The sequence below is a fragment of the Cynara cardunculus genome (genome assembly GCF_001531365.2).
Source record: "Cynara cardunculus var. scolymus isolate 2C chromosome LG 12, CcrdV1, whole genome shotgun sequence".
NCBI classification, from domain to species: Eukaryota; Viridiplantae; Streptophyta; class Magnoliopsida; order Asterales; family Asteraceae; genus Cynara; species Cynara cardunculus.
In genome coordinates, this window is record NC_037539.1 from 10,875,740 (window position 1) to 10,893,239 (window position 17,500).

Here is a 17,500-nt window from a genome sequence, read left to right on the forward strand (position 1 = left end):
AGTATTTAGGTTAAACTTTTAAAAATCATTTTTTATAATCAAGTACTACTTATTAATGCATGTTACTTCAAGTTCAAAATTACAAGTTAATTAAGCATCAGTACAATTTATTAAAAATTCATGTTTAAATTTGTGTAACTAACTGTTGATAAGCATAATAAATATTACATAAAAACTATGAGATGGAACACTTATTTTTATTTTCTAAAATATATAAAAATTTAAATCTCTTCATATAACTAACTGATAAACAGAATAAAATCCAAGATAAAATATCTCTTCTTTATTAAATTATATTATCTATTTAATTGATCTTTGAATTCTAAGATAATACTTTATCATTTTTTTTATTAACCTGAACATCCAACCCGCTATACAAGCCGACTAATCTCAGGACGACCACCTGCTTTGCAGATAGCCAAGAGTCGCCGCATTTGAACCTCCATGGCCACAAGAATTTTTATTCCTTCTTGGATTTGAACCTGGAACCTCCAGGTACTTTTGACCTTTGGAGCCAAGCTCAAACCAATCAAGCATCACCCTTGTGGTTAAAAAAATACTTTATCATTAAATACTGGGACTAAGGCCATTAAACAAAATGTCACTTGAATTAACTTATTTCTTTTTTAAAAAAAAATATCAGTTTTACAAAAGAATGTATGTGAAGATAATTAAAAAAAACTACCTCAACTGGGAGCATCTCTTGAGCCCTCCTTTGTGGTGGTTGTTAAGATCAATATCCTCCTTACAAACATTCAATATGGAAGTGGAACATTCTTCTATCTTTTCCATTAGAAGCTTTAGTATTGGAACAAATGAAAGTGTTCTTTGTGACCCAACCATAATCAGCTTTTTCTGAAAACATACACAAACAATCAGAATCTGAATCTGCTGCGATATACCAAGTTTGTTTGGTTTATCATAACACAAACAGCGAATTCAAAGCGAAAAAGATAGGCATACAAATTGTCTTCCTATGTCCTAACCTTCTAAGTAACCCTTTTTTCATACAAATTAAATGCTTCTTTATTATTATTATTATTATTATTACTACTACTGCTACTACTATTATGTAGATTGCTAACCTTGGCACGGGTGAGGGCGACGTTGATCCTGTGCCAGTCACCAAGCAGTGAAGATTTGCAGTTCTTTGGATTGTTGCTTGACCTTACAAACGACACCAATATGCAATCTTTGTCCCTTCCCTACATGACGATACAAACACAATCCATTACTACATTATGCAATTCAGTATGGACCCTCGAAACTCATTTAAAGATATAGAGAAAAATCAAATTTATAAGTTTGTACTTGGAAACGAAACGTGAGATGTGTTAAGAAAAAATATTAATCAACCTTATGGTCAGTGGCTGAACCACTGGTTCAGATTGACCTTTATGATATAACATGGTTTATCCAATGAAAAATACTTGACACAATTTGTAACTCAGGCATCTTTTCTTTGAAGTTAATTCCTTTTTTCATAGCATTACTTCTTAAATTAAATGCAATGAAAGTTGTAGGTTGCCGTTGGATTATAACCTCCTGTAAAATATTACCTGGTACTTGTCGATGGTATGTATCTCCACTGATTGTGTAACATGTTGTTTAATGAGGTGGGCCTGAGAGTTGTAAGGAGTTATAACACCAATATCTTCTCCCTGGATGCCTTGGCAACTCAATTTATCAATTATCTGCAACCACAAAAAAGGGTAAAAAAAATCAGATCAAACAACAGGAAGATCATTATGAAGCACGGGAGGAAAAATTTACTGCTGGAAGTTACACCCCGTCACATGAAAATTGTAAAAATGGTCCAACGAAAATCGCAAGAATTCACTTTTTGCCAAAATTTCGAAGTAGAATTACCTCTTTTTCTCATTGTCATTATTCCAACTTATTGGTGCTATTGATTGTGATCCACAAGATTTATTTATTATGTTTTTACTGGAGCATGTTGACATAAGTGTGTGTGCTGTAAAAAGTTGCAATTTTTCATGAGATGGATGAAGTATTTAAGAAGCAGTGCATACCTCTGTGATTATGTATGCTTCAAGTGGATTATTTACCGTCTTGCAATCTTTAACCTCTAAACCAGGTAAAAGATCTGTGAACATGAAATATCTGTAAGCAATGGCGGAAACATGCAAGACTTACAATTGATGAATGATAGAATAACACCTATACAAACCTGTATTAATGAATATTACTGGTCTGAGTGGATCCAGAACCTGAAGATCAATAATGAACTTCAAGGTTATATGGTATTTTTTTGAACAAACATCTAGAATATCAATATTGATGGTGGTAATGAGAAAGTCATTTTTTATCCTTACTCGATATAAAATATCATTTTATATCTATACCATTGAGCTGGAAGACCTATAATTAATTACCTTATTCAGCCATGATGGCAAAGATGTTGAACTTGTGTACTCAAGTTTTGCATTTGCTACATCAGGAGAACCACAACAGAGCCTATTACCATATATCAAGGCATTGGATAGCTCCATAATGGGTGCACACATACGGTACTGCAATTTACAATATAAAAATTTAACATATTTATCAGATAACATAGAAAAATAAATTGTTTTGGGCTATAAAGAGTAGTTGATATACACCTGGCTTTGCAAAGCTGAAATGGCCTGGGGATGTGCTTCTGAAAGTCTGCAAAAAAGGCTTACACCCATTCCATTTTCCCTAGCTTCAGTACTCTGGGATGTGAGAATGTCAAAGCTGTTGTTTTAGTTGTATATGACCAGAAAGTTAAAATGACACAAAGAGAAGATATAAATACCTGCACAAGTGGAGGCAATTGATAATGATCTCCCACAAGTACAAACTTTGATGCAAACATCAAAGGTCCCAATGAGACCTATAAAGAAAATCCCATTGTCAGATAACTTTTTTGTGAATATATCTTTAGGAAAACAAAAATAAATGTCACACAGCCTGGCTTCATGAAAATACTGGCAGTCAAGATAAACAATAGACATATATAGAGTACTTAACTGTGGATATAGGGTCAGGTCAGGGGATAACCGCAAAAAAATGAAAAACTAAGAAACACTTCGGTACTTGTTCATCGGAACGGTAGTACCTGTGCATACAAGTAATTTGTAAGCAATTTGTCGGTATGTACATGTGCATAACATGCACACGTGCATAAAAACCAAGAAACCAGGGTGTTAGTTTTTCATTTTTTGGGGGTTTTTCCCTGAACCTCCCTCTGTGCGCATACATATATATATACACATACATATGTATATAGAGAGAGAGAGAGATCATACAAAGAACACACACATAGCAGTTAATGTAGTTTTTATTTCTGATGGTTATTAGCTTCAAGTTTGGTTACAATTTTGGAGCATTTGGAATTGGAAATAGTAAATCAAACTTATCTGAAATATTCATGTCTGAAAAAACTTAGAATCACACAAACAAATGATCTTAAAGAATGCAACACGATATGATTTTCATACAAAAGAATTACATACTGGAAGTGTGATTTGTCCAGCTTCATCCATAATGCATACATCAAATTTCTTGTCAGAAAGCAGCGGACTGGTTATTCCTAAGCATGTCACCGCAACAACCTTGGCTTCATCTAGTCTCAGCTTAATATCTTTGGTGCTTTGCATATCAGCCGCTGTGAAGAGTTAATATAATTCAATATGTATGGCTCAACTGATAAAGAATGCACACTGTTTATGAAATCTTGAAGTAAATAATCCAACCATTAATGCAATTCCCACGAATACCCTCATGCACGGCTTCCTCTCTACCAATACGTATAAAATCAATGCCCTGAAAAGTAGTTAATGGTTCAGTACAGTTCATAAGAAATTCGTAGTAGTTCAATGTAGGTGAAAAATGAAAAGAATACAACAAGCAATGAAATTCATCAGCCAGCAGCCACATTTCTATCATTTCCATGCCAAGACATAACCAGAAGGGTGAATGAAATACCATACTGACAGAATGATGAACAGCAGTAAGATTACAGATGAAAGTGATCTTTTGCTAATATTATGCTGTGTTCTTCTCGAGTTTTCTGTTTGAGAGAAAAGAAATGATGATGATTTTCTTTTTGCATGTTCTCAAGTTGAAAAGCAAGGAAAAAATGTTTTGTTTTAGTTTTCTTTTCTGTTCTTGAGTTGAAGAAACAGAGAAAGAAAGCTGACAATTTTACAATCATACCCTTGTAAAACCAAACCAAGCAAAGCCTGTAAGTCCCACACGAACTAGTGTCGGAGAGGATAGTATGTACACAGACCTTACCTCTACACCAAGGAGTAGAGAGACATTTCCGTGAAGATCTCCGGCTTGTATAAAGTTTTTAAGAAAATGATTTTGTGAAAAAAATATATATTCCGAAAGTTATGCTGCCAAAAGACAACATCGGTGTAAGATTAGTTAGGATAGATGTCAATGATAAGTGGATGTGAGGCAACACAGAACGGATAGGATTGACAAGATGGTGTTCAGAGAAGGTCGACATGGCACAATTTGAGAAGAAATCGACTTGGACCCACTTGAGATAATTAAATCATCTTCCAAGGTAGATTACTTAATACACTGTAGTAATATTCATGTAAAATTTAAATAGCAACTGTGTTTTGCATCATATGGTTATTTGTGTGGCACATGTAGTAATTAGAATAGGATATAATAGTTTTTTTGTGACATTTAAATGAATTCAAGATGATTAACTTCTGAAGGTTATAATTCACTGACATGTTTTAATCTGCAGAGAGAAATACAGATCTTGTGATCTTGAAGAACAGCTTCTATTCATAACTCTTATCTATTGGTCTTTGAAATGAATACAATTTTCAACAAGAACAGAAAATGTGAAAGCTTAAGATAACTCACTGGTCTAATATGAAATGAAGACAATTGATGATGGGAATGAATACATCAATTTACTATTAGATGCATAAATGTTACAGAATGCATCAAGGTTAGAGAAGACCTGAAATTTTAATTTGATAAGCAAATTATCAACAGCAGAGTTTGTGTAGGACGTGAGCAAAATGGAGGCACCTCTCATCAACAATGCTTTCACGGCATGGACCATGGTGGAAGTCTTGCCTGTACCTGGCATTCCAAGGATAAGTGTATAATCCTTTGCGGTAAGTATCTGAAAAATGCAGAATGGTCTCGATAAGTAAAGCAAGCAATTATACAAGACAACTAGGATTAGCTGATCATCATTTAAAATTTAGGATTAGACTAACTGTTGATGCCTAACCTTTAATATTGCTTTCCGTTGATCGTCGTTTAAAGTCTTCTCTGACCAAATATATGATACAGCAGGATCTTGACTGAATATACAACCACCATCATATTGAGGAGCCTACATGAAATGTATATGAGAATAGAACACGTAAATGGAAGAGACTTTTAAATACAAGATCATGTGAAGGATTATGCATGCTAACTGGACACTCACATGAAGGTCCACAATCATACTTCGAAGGTGGGAACTCCTCTCATCTTGTAGAAACATTTGAATGAGGTTGAACCTTGAAATAGACAATAGAACATAAGCTACAGACTGCATGATCCATAAGATAAAAGGACAATTGGAAGTCAAAATAATAATCAGGGCCTCTAATTACCTCATTGTCGCAAAGGATGCTGTAAATTCATCTTTATCGATCCGCCAAACCTCTTGACAAAGATCATGGATGATTTTAGAAGGACTGCTCCCTGGAAGCCTTAGACGCTTTGAGAAGGAAACCTGTACAGAAATAAAGACAATGCAGAAAGGATTGATTGCAGTTTGTATGATACCAAGAGAAAAATACTTTGTAGAAGTACAATCATTCTAGGTCATTAGTGCTCCTTGAGAACACGTGGTCCATTTACAAGCTGCTAGCTACTTTCTCTGGGAAAATAAACTAGAAACTAACTGAAGCAAATGGCTATACCGTGACATTGATGCGACTGATGTCCATTATGACACCTCTTCCAACCACAAGACGACCAGGATCAGTACTCAAGATCTAAGAACAAGTAAAGATGAGAATGTTAATATATGATTTAATAAGGACAACAATTAATGTCTTCTTTTATAGATTCAATAGAATTAATATATGCTGACATGCTTTTCAGTAGAGCATTGTGGCGGCACAATATGATGAGTTATGCCCCTACACCATTTTCTGCAAGGGGATTCTTGACGTTCATTCAGTTGCTCAAACATGGTTTTAGTTGATCTATTTTCTATTTATGCATTTTTTTTCTGAAGAAAATCAGAAAACATGTCCTGGGATCAAGGGCCAATCGTAGGTTCTGGAGTATAGAAACATATATGTCTCATTCTTTATCAGATTTCATATCCTAATATTGTGGCTGATATTGGTGTATTCTTTTACATGATCCATACATCCTTTATTGTATTGTACCTCATGTTGATAATCTTTAAATCCGATTTATATCTACCATAGCAACCACCGGGCCCAACCCATATTTTTTTCAACTGAAAGAATATAGGATACAGAAGAAAGCAACAATAAGAGGTTTTGTCTAAGGTTCAGATAGATGGGATGACTATGTAAAAAAAAACAAGTTCCGTCTATAAAATGTTGGTTTCACTTTTCTAGCAAGGAATACAACTAATATATTTGATAGGACACCAGAGACCTCAATTAGAGATGCTTTTTCCTTTTGAACTCCAATTTCTGAAATACCAAAATCATTGATATATATTATTTGATATTAGCAGATATAGTAATTGTGATACCTAAAAGGTACTGCTACTTTCCATTTTTTGTCGTTTTCAATCAAGTTAAATCTTGGGATTTCAAGCATACAACTTATTTACTACCTAATCACAGCGATATCAGGGTAGAAATGAATATGGTCATAAAATTACCACATAGTCTCCAGTTTTAAGTGAGCATTCCAAGTTCTGTCCTGAAGATGAAGGATTTAAATCATCACCATCATGGACTCTTCTATGAGGTTGAGGCAAATCTTGGCGCATAAAGCGATAAAGAAACCGGTTGGCTTGAGCGAAGTTTTTCTGTGGGACTTGGTCTGAAGTATCAAGAACAATGGAGGACAGACAAGTACTTGCCTGTGCACTCTTCATATGTGAGCTCCACATTTCTTTCCTCACAACCTGGAGATAGCAAGACGTAGAAAGAAAAAATAAAGTTCACAATAAAAAACAAAAGAATAAATACGCTAGTTAGTTATTGCTCTAGTTCATATTTATACCTCCAATTCATTTGCTTCCAAGTCAATCAACCTTTCCCATTTCTTAAGGAAGATACAATGAGCAGTCGTTAAATGGTTCACAAGTGAGCTGTAAACATCGCCTAAACCGCTGCCCTCAATGCTTCCATTGTGTGCCTTCAACGTACAACACAACCATTACAGAAAGCACACACTACAGTTATCCAGGACTATGTACAACACAACCATTACGGAAAGCACACACTACAGTTATCCAGGACTATGAATGCTTTTATTCTATGATTCGAACGAGCAATCATTTTTCCGTCTCATAATAAAAATAAATATGCAGAGTGAAAAACAAAGCTCACCGTATCTAAAACAAACAAAACTGCCAAAATCTATGGACATGTCTACCATGTAAAAATCAAGAAACATTACAGTAGTGATAAAACTGCAATCATGATTCATCAACCAACCATGTATTCTGGTTCAATGAAAATCCAAACCTGAGAATACATTACGCACAGAGAGAGAGAGAAGAACGAGTCACCATAAAAGCAGTGTTTTACAAAAATGGAAAGTGCATGCTTTCTTAAAAGCTCTGAGTTAGCAAATGAATTGCATTGCGCATTAGTAGCTGATATTGAAGGCCCACCACCAACTTCATTAGAGATCCCTATGCATAAAGAAATAGAAATATTTTCAAATACGGCAAGGTTCTGAACTAGAGTCTATAGTTCTATACTATCATTTTGGAATTTCACTGCGCCTTGTCCCTCTCCAACATAAATTTGCGACAATGTATTGTTTGATAGACCTCCCCAAGAGGTCAACAACATGCATAGCAGCTCATTTGCCGACTTGGCTGATTGACACAAGTTCATTGCTATTTCTTAATGTTTTCTCTCTTGAATTTTTATATATCTTTGATACTAATGAATTTAAACATTGTTTGCCACTGTCCTAGGCATGATCGTTGATCATTACTGTATGCTCATTGCTCCCTTCCTAATATATTTTTGTTTCTTTTATTCATTTAGTAAAAGGTTTGCAGAAGTCACATGATCTATTGAGTTCATTTTTGGTTAAGCTCATCTCAGTTTAAAGTGCTAAGCAGGGCGCATATTGCATACAGAACTTCCATGAATGAAAGTGTCTAATCCAAAGTGCTATGTTCCTTTACCAGCATAATTCAGCAGGCATCAGAAGAGGAAGATAATGCTTCCCATAACTCCATATTTAGTGACAGAAAAGCATGTTTTTGATCTAGAAAACTTGCATAAGAAGTTATTATGCATGCACACATAAGCTTCATGTCACCTTTCTTATAGGAAGATTTGGCTAAAGCTACAAACCATAATGGACCCTGATACAAACTTCTTTCCAAATAAATGGATAGGTTTTACTACATCTCCTTATAACCTTATTCCGAACGGTCTATGATAGCTGATGCATAAACTATGGTTTTGTAACACGATTCACGACAACGTCAATAAGTATAACATGGTTAGAATAGATATCAAGCAACAACTCTGCATAACATATGAAATTACAGGTGAGCAGACAAGCATACTAGCACAACAATTTTGAAATAAAAAAATTCACCACATATAACAACTCATTTAAAAAACAAACAAAATGCTTCGGTCTGTGAATATTTTGAACTAATAGTGCAGAAAATGCAAGGTTTGATGTTGGCATATTGTTTCCATAGAACAGAAATATACCTTATGGTAGATTGTACAAGCATTAAGATGCCTGCAACTTTTGCACATGTTTGGGACCTGAAACAATTTAACCATTTATTTACTTCAAAAGCAATGCATCACAGAGTATCTATAGATTGACAGGACAATGTAGGACTTAAAGACCTGCAACATTGGTGGAAATTGTTGCGTTGTTGATGCCTTCAAAATATCGCTTGCAAGTTCATTACGTCGCATAATTAGCCCAACCAAATCGGAACGTCGAACCGCAATTCCCTTTACAAAAGTGAGAGAACATGCAGCAGAGCAATAAAAAAATAAGAAAAGTGCTAGATACATCAAAGAAAGGCCTATAAGAAACTAGTTGTATGACGTTCTACCTGTGTCTGATCAGTGTGGAGATAATATAGTAGACCATAATCTATATTCTTTTTGTACCTGAAAGGAAGAAAATGAAATAGTAAGGCGAAAAAAGAAACAAAGTAAGCAAGAACAATAAAAAGTTTAAGGAGTTGCGTTTGTGGTAAATATATGATTAAGAGAGGTAACAGTTACAGATTAGTTAAACTATACAACACCTTTCAGACATAAGAAGAGTGTACAACATCACTTGGGCGCTATGTTCCATGGCTGCCTGCACTATGACAAGGTAGAAGTAATCTAACAGAATTGGAGTAAGAAATTCAATAAAGAAGCTCAATGGAATATACCTGCCCATTGGTAGCTTTTCCAGTTTTGAACTCTAAAGGCATGATAAAATCATTGGTTCCATTAGCTTTAGAAGTGACTTTTACATGCACAGACGCATCTATCACTCCTTTCAACCCGTACTTTGGAGCCCATGCCATCTCCTCAATATCAATAATCTAAATGAAAAGAAATAAAAACAAGAGCCTATTAATCCACTCAATGCAGCTATGGCTAGGCAAGTTAGAATACTTCCTAATTATAGAAAAAAATAAAGTAAAAAAGTTTGGTCGTTAATTTGACAAGTTTACTGCTTTTAAGAATACCAGACAAAAGTATCGCAGACCAACAGGGGTGTTCAAGTATTTAGTTAAGACCCATATTGCAAGCATATTTAAGACCCATATTGCAAGCATATTTGTATGGTTTGAAAACTGCAAACAAATGTGAATCACTTACATGTCTACTTATACTGATGAATAAGCATACCAAAGCTGTCCACAGTGACTATTTTAGAGGGCAATTGCACACCATGATTCAACTAGAAGAATTCATTATTGAATGGACTTCACTTTACGTGGAAACAATTGATGGTAATGTACATATTCAGAAGCAAATGAGACTACATAAGATGCTTACCTCAGATATATTCACCTTCTTATGTCCATCAACAGAGCCAAAATCAACACTAGGAGTCATAGGGCCCTACACAAATTGATAGTTTCAAAATATGTGCATAATAAGTACAAAATGTATTAAATAAAAAAGGTTCCGACCACGAATGGCAAAATTACAACTGGATTTTAAACCTTAAAAATAAAATTTAGGTCCTATTTACATAAGAAAATAGGTCCCAGTGTCATGCCCCAAGAAAATATTCTTAACATGGATGACAAATTTACAACTGGATTTTGAATCTTAAAAATAATTTAGGTCCAACCGGGAAGACATGGCATTTTGATGCTTTTTTGACTTCAAAACACAAAATTGTTTTCTTTGTAATTTGCAAAGTAAAATGGTCATGTCTTGTTAAACTACAAGTTTTAAACATCCTACTAAATAACGCCCTCTTGATAAAACAAGAGGGAAGCTATTGCTCCTGAAAAGGAGGTGATCCAGCCACACCTTCCAGTACGGCTAGGCATTGCTCCGTCAGGCTTTCGCCCATTGCGGAAAATTCCCCGCACAAGCGGTGGAGCATGTGGTTTAATTCGATGCAAAGCAAGGAAAAAAAAGGTCAATAGACTGAATTGAAAATAATAACCGTGACTGCTTTGAGGTTTTGGTAGACCAAACTGTATAGGTCCAACATATACTTCTCTACAACAGAGACAGTTCCTTCCAAGATTCAAGAGAAGGTATGGAGTTGAGTGAAATAAAATCATGGTGTCGTATTCACTCTTCACTTGCATAAGTATCCTAATTTTAGAAATGAAATGAAGTATTGAGATTGTTTATAGTTTTGGCACCTGTGAGTCTCGAAAGAGCAAAATCCAATTTAATAACCTTGGAATTGCATCAATCATCGTCTTGTGAATATCACCTTCATATACTGCAATGACAAGCAAAAAGGGAATTTGAATTTGTACAGGTACAAAATGTGAGCATTCTAAAATCACAACACATAGCCTAAGACTAAACAAATTAATCCCAGTTACTGCAGTAACAAGGCATTGATGTCTTTCACATGTCCAACAAAATGAAGGACCTATGAGCGATCAACATGAAAAGGGAATAGATTAAGAAGATGAAGAAAACCTAATATGATAAGGTAGGTCAAGGCTAAATATGGCAGGAAATTGAGAACAAATAGTATGTGTTGGCTGTTCAATTCATACATAGCAACAATTGAAGGCTCATTGCATAATTTGTATCGGTTATTACCAGTAGATGCTTTTCTCGATTCCTACGATATTTATTATAGTTACTCTATCCTTTTTTTTTTTTAGTTTCTCTGCAGGAAAAGTAAATTTTAATAGATATTCACCTCCACAAGCATACAGGCTCTCATAATTTTTCTGAAGCAAAACTCTAGCATACTCCTCCAGGAACTCTTTTGTTGGAGTTTCCCTAATAAGTCCAGCCTATCAAAGAAATGGAAGTCCATTCAGCTTACAATATTATTGCAATGAACATTGCTTTGGTCAAAGATAAAGTGGTAGTTTAAACTCAAAAGAAAATTATAGGTATTATTTAGCCAAGGACCTGAAATAGTTGATGGAGTAAGGTGCCAACTAGTGCTGAAGCTGACTGCTCATTGCTCTTTAACCTCTCATCCAGCACAGTCCTGCGTGGACAGCTGAAACTCCCAGCTACCTGCCAACATTTCGATTTGTTGGTTAGGAATCAAAATGGCATTTATGATTAACTGTTCGGAAAGGATTGTGTCAAATTAGCCACTAATACAACAGAATATGACGGTTAGATAAGATATAGTGAAACTAATAAAGATTACCCGCGTTCCAGACACCAATATATCGGGGTGAACAATTAGAAAATTGTTGTCACGGTTCACTTCACATTTTCCCTCATTGAATTCACCGATAACATGTACAGTATCTCCAGGTGCTATGACACTATAAAACCTGTAAATTAAATATGAAACATTTATCCCAAAACCTTTCTGAAAATACAGAAGTGGAACTAATTTCCAAAAGAGGAGAATTTCCTATTATGTGCTCAAAGCATAAAATGAACTGCACAGAATAGATTATGTAGAAACTAAAACAAAATAAATGCTAAAAACAAGTATAGCACTATTTCGTTCGGCCAAAGTGGAAACAGCAATTAGAATTTCTAAGTGTAGATCTAAATGAGAAAGTTTTCAGCAAATGACAGGAGTGCGGCACCCATTTTGTTTTTTCTATCATCATCCCTCAAAACTTACCCCTTACATGTCAAATGGACACATTCCCATGATTCATTGACCATATAATCAGAATATTGCTAGAATTAGCTTTGTAATTGTTTTGTCTCAATCGTAAAGCAGACAAACTTCAAGCAACCATTAGCAAGAAATTTCAATTAACATGCTGAACTAGTGAAGGTCTTGAATTTATAAGCAATAAAACTAAAACTGGCTCATGCAGCAGAAGAGTGGAATGACAACAGCAAGATTCTCTTCACAAAACTTGGCAGTCAGCATATGATATGCTATCACTATATCTAGCAATACAGATAAAGTGCTTCCCAATATTTGTAAATGAAATACATATGAAGTTGAATAATAATCAGCATAAAGAATGTCGCACAAAAAGACAATTTAGCTACATACCACTCATCTGACAGATACACAGAACGCTCTTCTCCACATTGCTCATTCAGTAACCTTAAGACCTGATCATGGTATCATGTTATTTCAACCTTCTTATACACTAGAGTAATATTGGGTAGAAAATGTTTCAGAAGCAAACCTTTGAAGAGCACTGAGATCCATTTGAACCAACAAACTGCTTCTCTGATACCTAAAGGAGAGAACAATGCAGCATAACGGATCCCCAATGGCTTATAATTTCAAACCAATAATGATGTGTACATACAATTCTGAAGCATACCTCGAACACAAGAAAATAAACATTGGAAGATTCTGTCTTGACCTTTCTTGTTGAACTTGAGCCAACTGCAAGTCCTTCCACAGCAACATCAGGTTCAACACATCTTTCATTAGAGTGTTCATTTTGATACGATGTGCTCTTATCCGTGCATACTTGATCTTCAACACAAATTGCATCTTCTACTTGATCCAGAAGTTCAAGCAATGCCTAAGAAAACAAAACACAAACAAGGGCTATAATTCTGTCACAGTATTGATTTGAACAGGGTTGCATAACAATGCTACAGATGGACCTAAAGGACAGAATTAAAAGCCAGTTCGTATAAAACAGTTTCAGCAAAACAAGAAATTCAAAATAGAAACCTTTTTGTGTTGCCTTAAACCCAACTGAGTTGATTCTTCATAGGTATCATCGCTATCAGCTGTCTGCATTTCATTCATGCAAATTAGTCAAAAGACAGACTTATAAGAAAGGGAGGATCATGAAGAAGAAGAGATAGAAAACCTTATTGTGGCATGACGGTGGAGTCTTAAAAGGACTCCTAAAGTTTATATTATTCTTATCAGTTGCTTTCTCATTATTGCAGAATGAAATCATATCTTGGTCAAGGTTACATTTTCCCAAAGTGATCCCCTTTAAGAACTTCAATGAATTTTCAGCAGCTTTCAGAGGAGGAGAAGAGAGAAATTTTTCAAGCTTGACTGCTGAGCAAGGAGAAATCTGTATTTCAAGCATTGACAATATCTCAGAAAGTTGTTTGAAATTTAGGTAAAAGTCAAATGCCTTACTAAGCAACATGCCACATGCCTTCTCGGAACTTGGTTTGAATTTCACAATGTTGAACCGCGAAGATTCTCCTAAAACTTTTCGCACCTCCACTAAATTCTTTGTTAATGCATGAAGACGCTCATTTACCGGAGAAATCCTCCATGTGACCTCATCACCTCCATCATCCTGGCTTTGGTGTATCAACTACCATAATATGACCAACACAAATAAAACACGTCAAAACTCAAATGGTTTCCAACTTCACATACAAACGCAAGCATTACTTTCCCGCTTGGTCAACTCTTCACAGAAGTTCCTTTGTTTACCGCCTTATCCCTCTTCCTTTAAGTCCTTATACCCAGTCCCAAAATCAAATACAAAAAAGAGAAAGAAAAAAAAGGAATATAATTTGTATTTACATAGTAGATGTTACTACTCATCCCCATTAGCAACCCCCGATGAATGCGTTTTTGTGAACTTTAATTCTGTTGGACTACAACAAATTTCCAAAGCAACAATTTTAGTTCTGTACTTTTTTACTTGACAACATGTATGTATCTTAAAAGTCATTGATTGAAGAAGGAATACAATGAAACTAGGCTCGTACTGTTATTAGTTCATACAGGACCAAAAAGATCTGCGTTTGATTATTGGGTTTCAAATTAGTTACTATGTTAACTCTAAAATCCATCAAAATTGGTTGATCACCAATAAAAATTGGATCAAGCCGTAAAGAGAGCATTGCAGCAGACAAAATTGGAGCTAAATCATAAATCTATGTAAATCTTGAATTTGAAATTTAGAATGAATATCTAATATCAAATGTGGATTGGGTTGTAGATCGGAATTACTAATATCTTACCATCCCAGGGGAAAACTTGATTCGTTTGCGAGAAACAGACTTGCAGAACTCGGGCGAAACCTCCAATTGATTTCCAGTAGCATCATCCCTAGCAACTGGTGTCAAATCCTCAATAGTTGTACTTTGATAAGGATTTTTGTCACCATTATTGTTCGCATTCTCCAAACCCAAATCTTTTCTAGGGTTTATTCCTGTACCGAAGCTGCTATCAGATTGCTGGCGAACTACAACACCAGTACTGGTACTGGCAACTGGGTCGAGTGGTCTTTCTGGAACCGAGCCGACGTCGACCGAAAATTCTTTTGCAATGGCGGGTTGTTGTTTTTGTGGGTTTTGGGAGACAGAGTTTTGCGTGTGGCGTTCGAAGAAATGCTGGATGCCAAACTTGGAGGGTTTCTGAGATGGTTGTTGCTGGATTTGGTTTGATTTCTTCGATGCTCCGGCGGCGGCTTTCTTTCTCGGCGCCATTTCTTGAAGAACCTTGCTCTGTGAACGTGGTGAGAGATAAATCGAAGTGCCTTTTTTGGATGAAATGGAGTTCCCGCCATAAAGGAGGGATTTTTGAGTGCTCCTTTGGTGGGAAGGGAAAATAGGCGTGTGGTTTGACATAAGTACCCTTTTAGTAAATTACAGTTTTGGTCCCTTTTCTTTTTTATTTCTCCTGGTTTTCATCCTTACCGGTCTAAAAACTACTCGGAATCCGTCCCTCCTGTAATGAACGTTAGCTTTAAACCGTTAGGTGATGGGTGTTTTGGTGATGGGTGTTTTGGTGATGGGTGTTCTTTTTTCATTAACGACCCCTTCCCCCCCCCCCTTTGATTTGAGCTTTTGGCAACTCAATACAACCACCACCCAACTCTGGTCATCTCCTTTGGCTGCCACCACCACCAGCAAAAATTAAAACCTTAAAATCAAGAATCTGAACTCAAAAATCATTGAACAAGAATCAAAAGTCTAAAATCAAAACTTAAAAGAGGAAGAGGACGATGATTCAAGGAAGAATAAAGATGAGGAAGATGGTGGTGGAGCAGTGAGAATAGGCGGCAAAGAGGAAGGGTTTTTATGTTTTGCTCGATGACATTGGTTGGTCCGATAAAGAAAAGTAGCTACATGAATAGAGTGGTGTTGGTTGGTGGTGAAAAGAAGGGCAATAGGATGCGTTTTATGTACAACATTGTGTGGCAAAATGTAGATATGTTGAGGGAACGAAGGTGTGGGGTTATATGGTGGCGGGTTTCAACGGAGATGACTATATCAACCCTACGTTGTCATTTGTTGATTGGAGAGGATCGATATGGCGAAAGAAGGTGGGTTGATGACCATCGGTGACGGTGATCAAATGAAGGGATTGGTAAGCATGTGATGTCGTATATAACACTAATTCATAGTTTATATTTCTTTCTTAAAAAGTAAAATGAAAAACAATATTAAAATGTCTTTCACTTAACGATCTTCTTAAACACTCGTTATTGGGAGGGATCGATTGCAGGTGTTTATGCAAATCATGATTATTAGGTTGTGGTTTTTAATTTGGTGGCACAAAACCATGGTTTGTTAAAAATTATCATTCTCCGTCCCTCTGGTTTTTAAAATTACATTTTTTGTCGTTATGATTTCTAATTCGCTTCACTTTTGTTTCTTTGACTAACTTTGTTAAAAAAAATCCGTGAAATAAGAGTAATTTGGTCCTTTTACGATTTTTTATTGAATTGTATATTGTCGTACAAGTTGTTAACGTATAAGAGCATCTCCAATCGAGTAAGTAATATGAACTTATGTAAAGAGCGACTACCTTAAAACTTTGATAAACGACACATATAGAGTAATTTCTTCTAGGGGTGAACAAAGTTGGATACCTGGCCAAAATTCATGGAATCAGAACCTAGATTGCTTACATCAGTTCTTTAAGTTTAAGAACCGGTCCTGGGTCCGATGGGAACCTGTTCCAGTACCACGTACTTGGTCTCTAAAAAAATCGGAGAGATGGAGAAGAAACATAAGTGCTCGATGTTTTGTAATTACATACTTGCAGTGCTCGATGTAGAAGGAAGGCAACCAAATCAGTAACCAAACAAAAGGAACAGAATAACCAAATCAGTAACCAAATAAACATAGCAGCTAACCAAATCAGTAACTAGTGTTCATGAGTCGCGAGTCATGGAGATGGATAAGAAACATAACATGTAGTCGTGACTCGTGACTCGTGACTTGACTTCATTCGATGAAGGAGGGAGGAAGAGTCGAAGAGGTGTTATGTGCTCGTTTGTTCTGTTCGATAAAGGAAGAGAAGCAGTAATGCTAGGGTAAGTCACAAGTGTAACTTTTATATTCAAATTAGTGCTCGGCACCGTACGTTGCATGGCGATCATAACACATGTCAAATAATATACAAAAAATTGTGAACCACATCAATATCCCTATACTTCAAAATTGAAAATACTAAATTTTCATTGTGCATTTGTAATCTTTCCAATGTTTCAAGGCATCATTCTCGTTTCATATACTTAACTGTTTTTCAAGAAAAAAAATTCTCATTAATATGGATTAAGATTCAAGTCAAATTCAACCACAATTAATGATTTGAAAATATTAAATTATAACGTGTCACATCAATATCTTATAACATTATATATTAATTAATTAAATTAACTTTTAATATAGATTTTTTTTTTTTTTGTAAAAAGAGGATTAGCCAAAAATCATATGTTAGGAGGGTCAACCAAATAAGT

At 35.5% G+C, this 17,500-nt stretch overlaps 1 protein-coding gene across 1 annotated transcript; it reads right to left on the minus strand.

Moving 5' to 3' along the window:
• Positions 1 to 653: 653 nt before the first annotated feature.
• Positions 654 to 15,239, minus strand: LOC112523401 (DNA replication ATP-dependent helicase/nuclease DNA2). Its single transcript, XM_025132992.1, has 34 exons — positions 14,772 to 15,239; positions 13,945 to 14,113; positions 13,646 to 13,803; positions 13,504 to 13,566; positions 13,142 to 13,348; positions 13,001 to 13,051; positions 12,862 to 12,923; positions 12,043 to 12,172; positions 11,793 to 11,903; positions 11,575 to 11,671; positions 11,057 to 11,139; positions 10,227 to 10,292; positions 9,611 to 9,766; positions 9,479 to 9,534; positions 9,281 to 9,338; positions 9,066 to 9,176; positions 8,922 to 8,978; positions 7,234 to 7,368; positions 6,887 to 7,135; positions 5,940 to 6,014; positions 5,628 to 5,749; positions 5,459 to 5,531; positions 5,258 to 5,362; positions 4,979 to 5,146; positions 3,741 to 3,810; positions 3,501 to 3,652; positions 2,801 to 2,878; positions 2,625 to 2,717; positions 2,397 to 2,534; positions 2,192 to 2,231; positions 2,034 to 2,107; positions 1,560 to 1,694; positions 1,086 to 1,205; positions 654 to 855 (listed from the first exon to the last, which is right to left on the minus strand). Exons 1-34 carry the CDS (start codon positions 15,237 to 15,239, stop codon positions 682 to 684), a joined length of 4,104 nt encoding a protein of 1,367 aa, XP_024988760.1. The 3' UTR covers positions 654 to 681.
• Between the last annotated feature and the right edge of the window lie 2,261 nt (positions 15,240 to 17,500).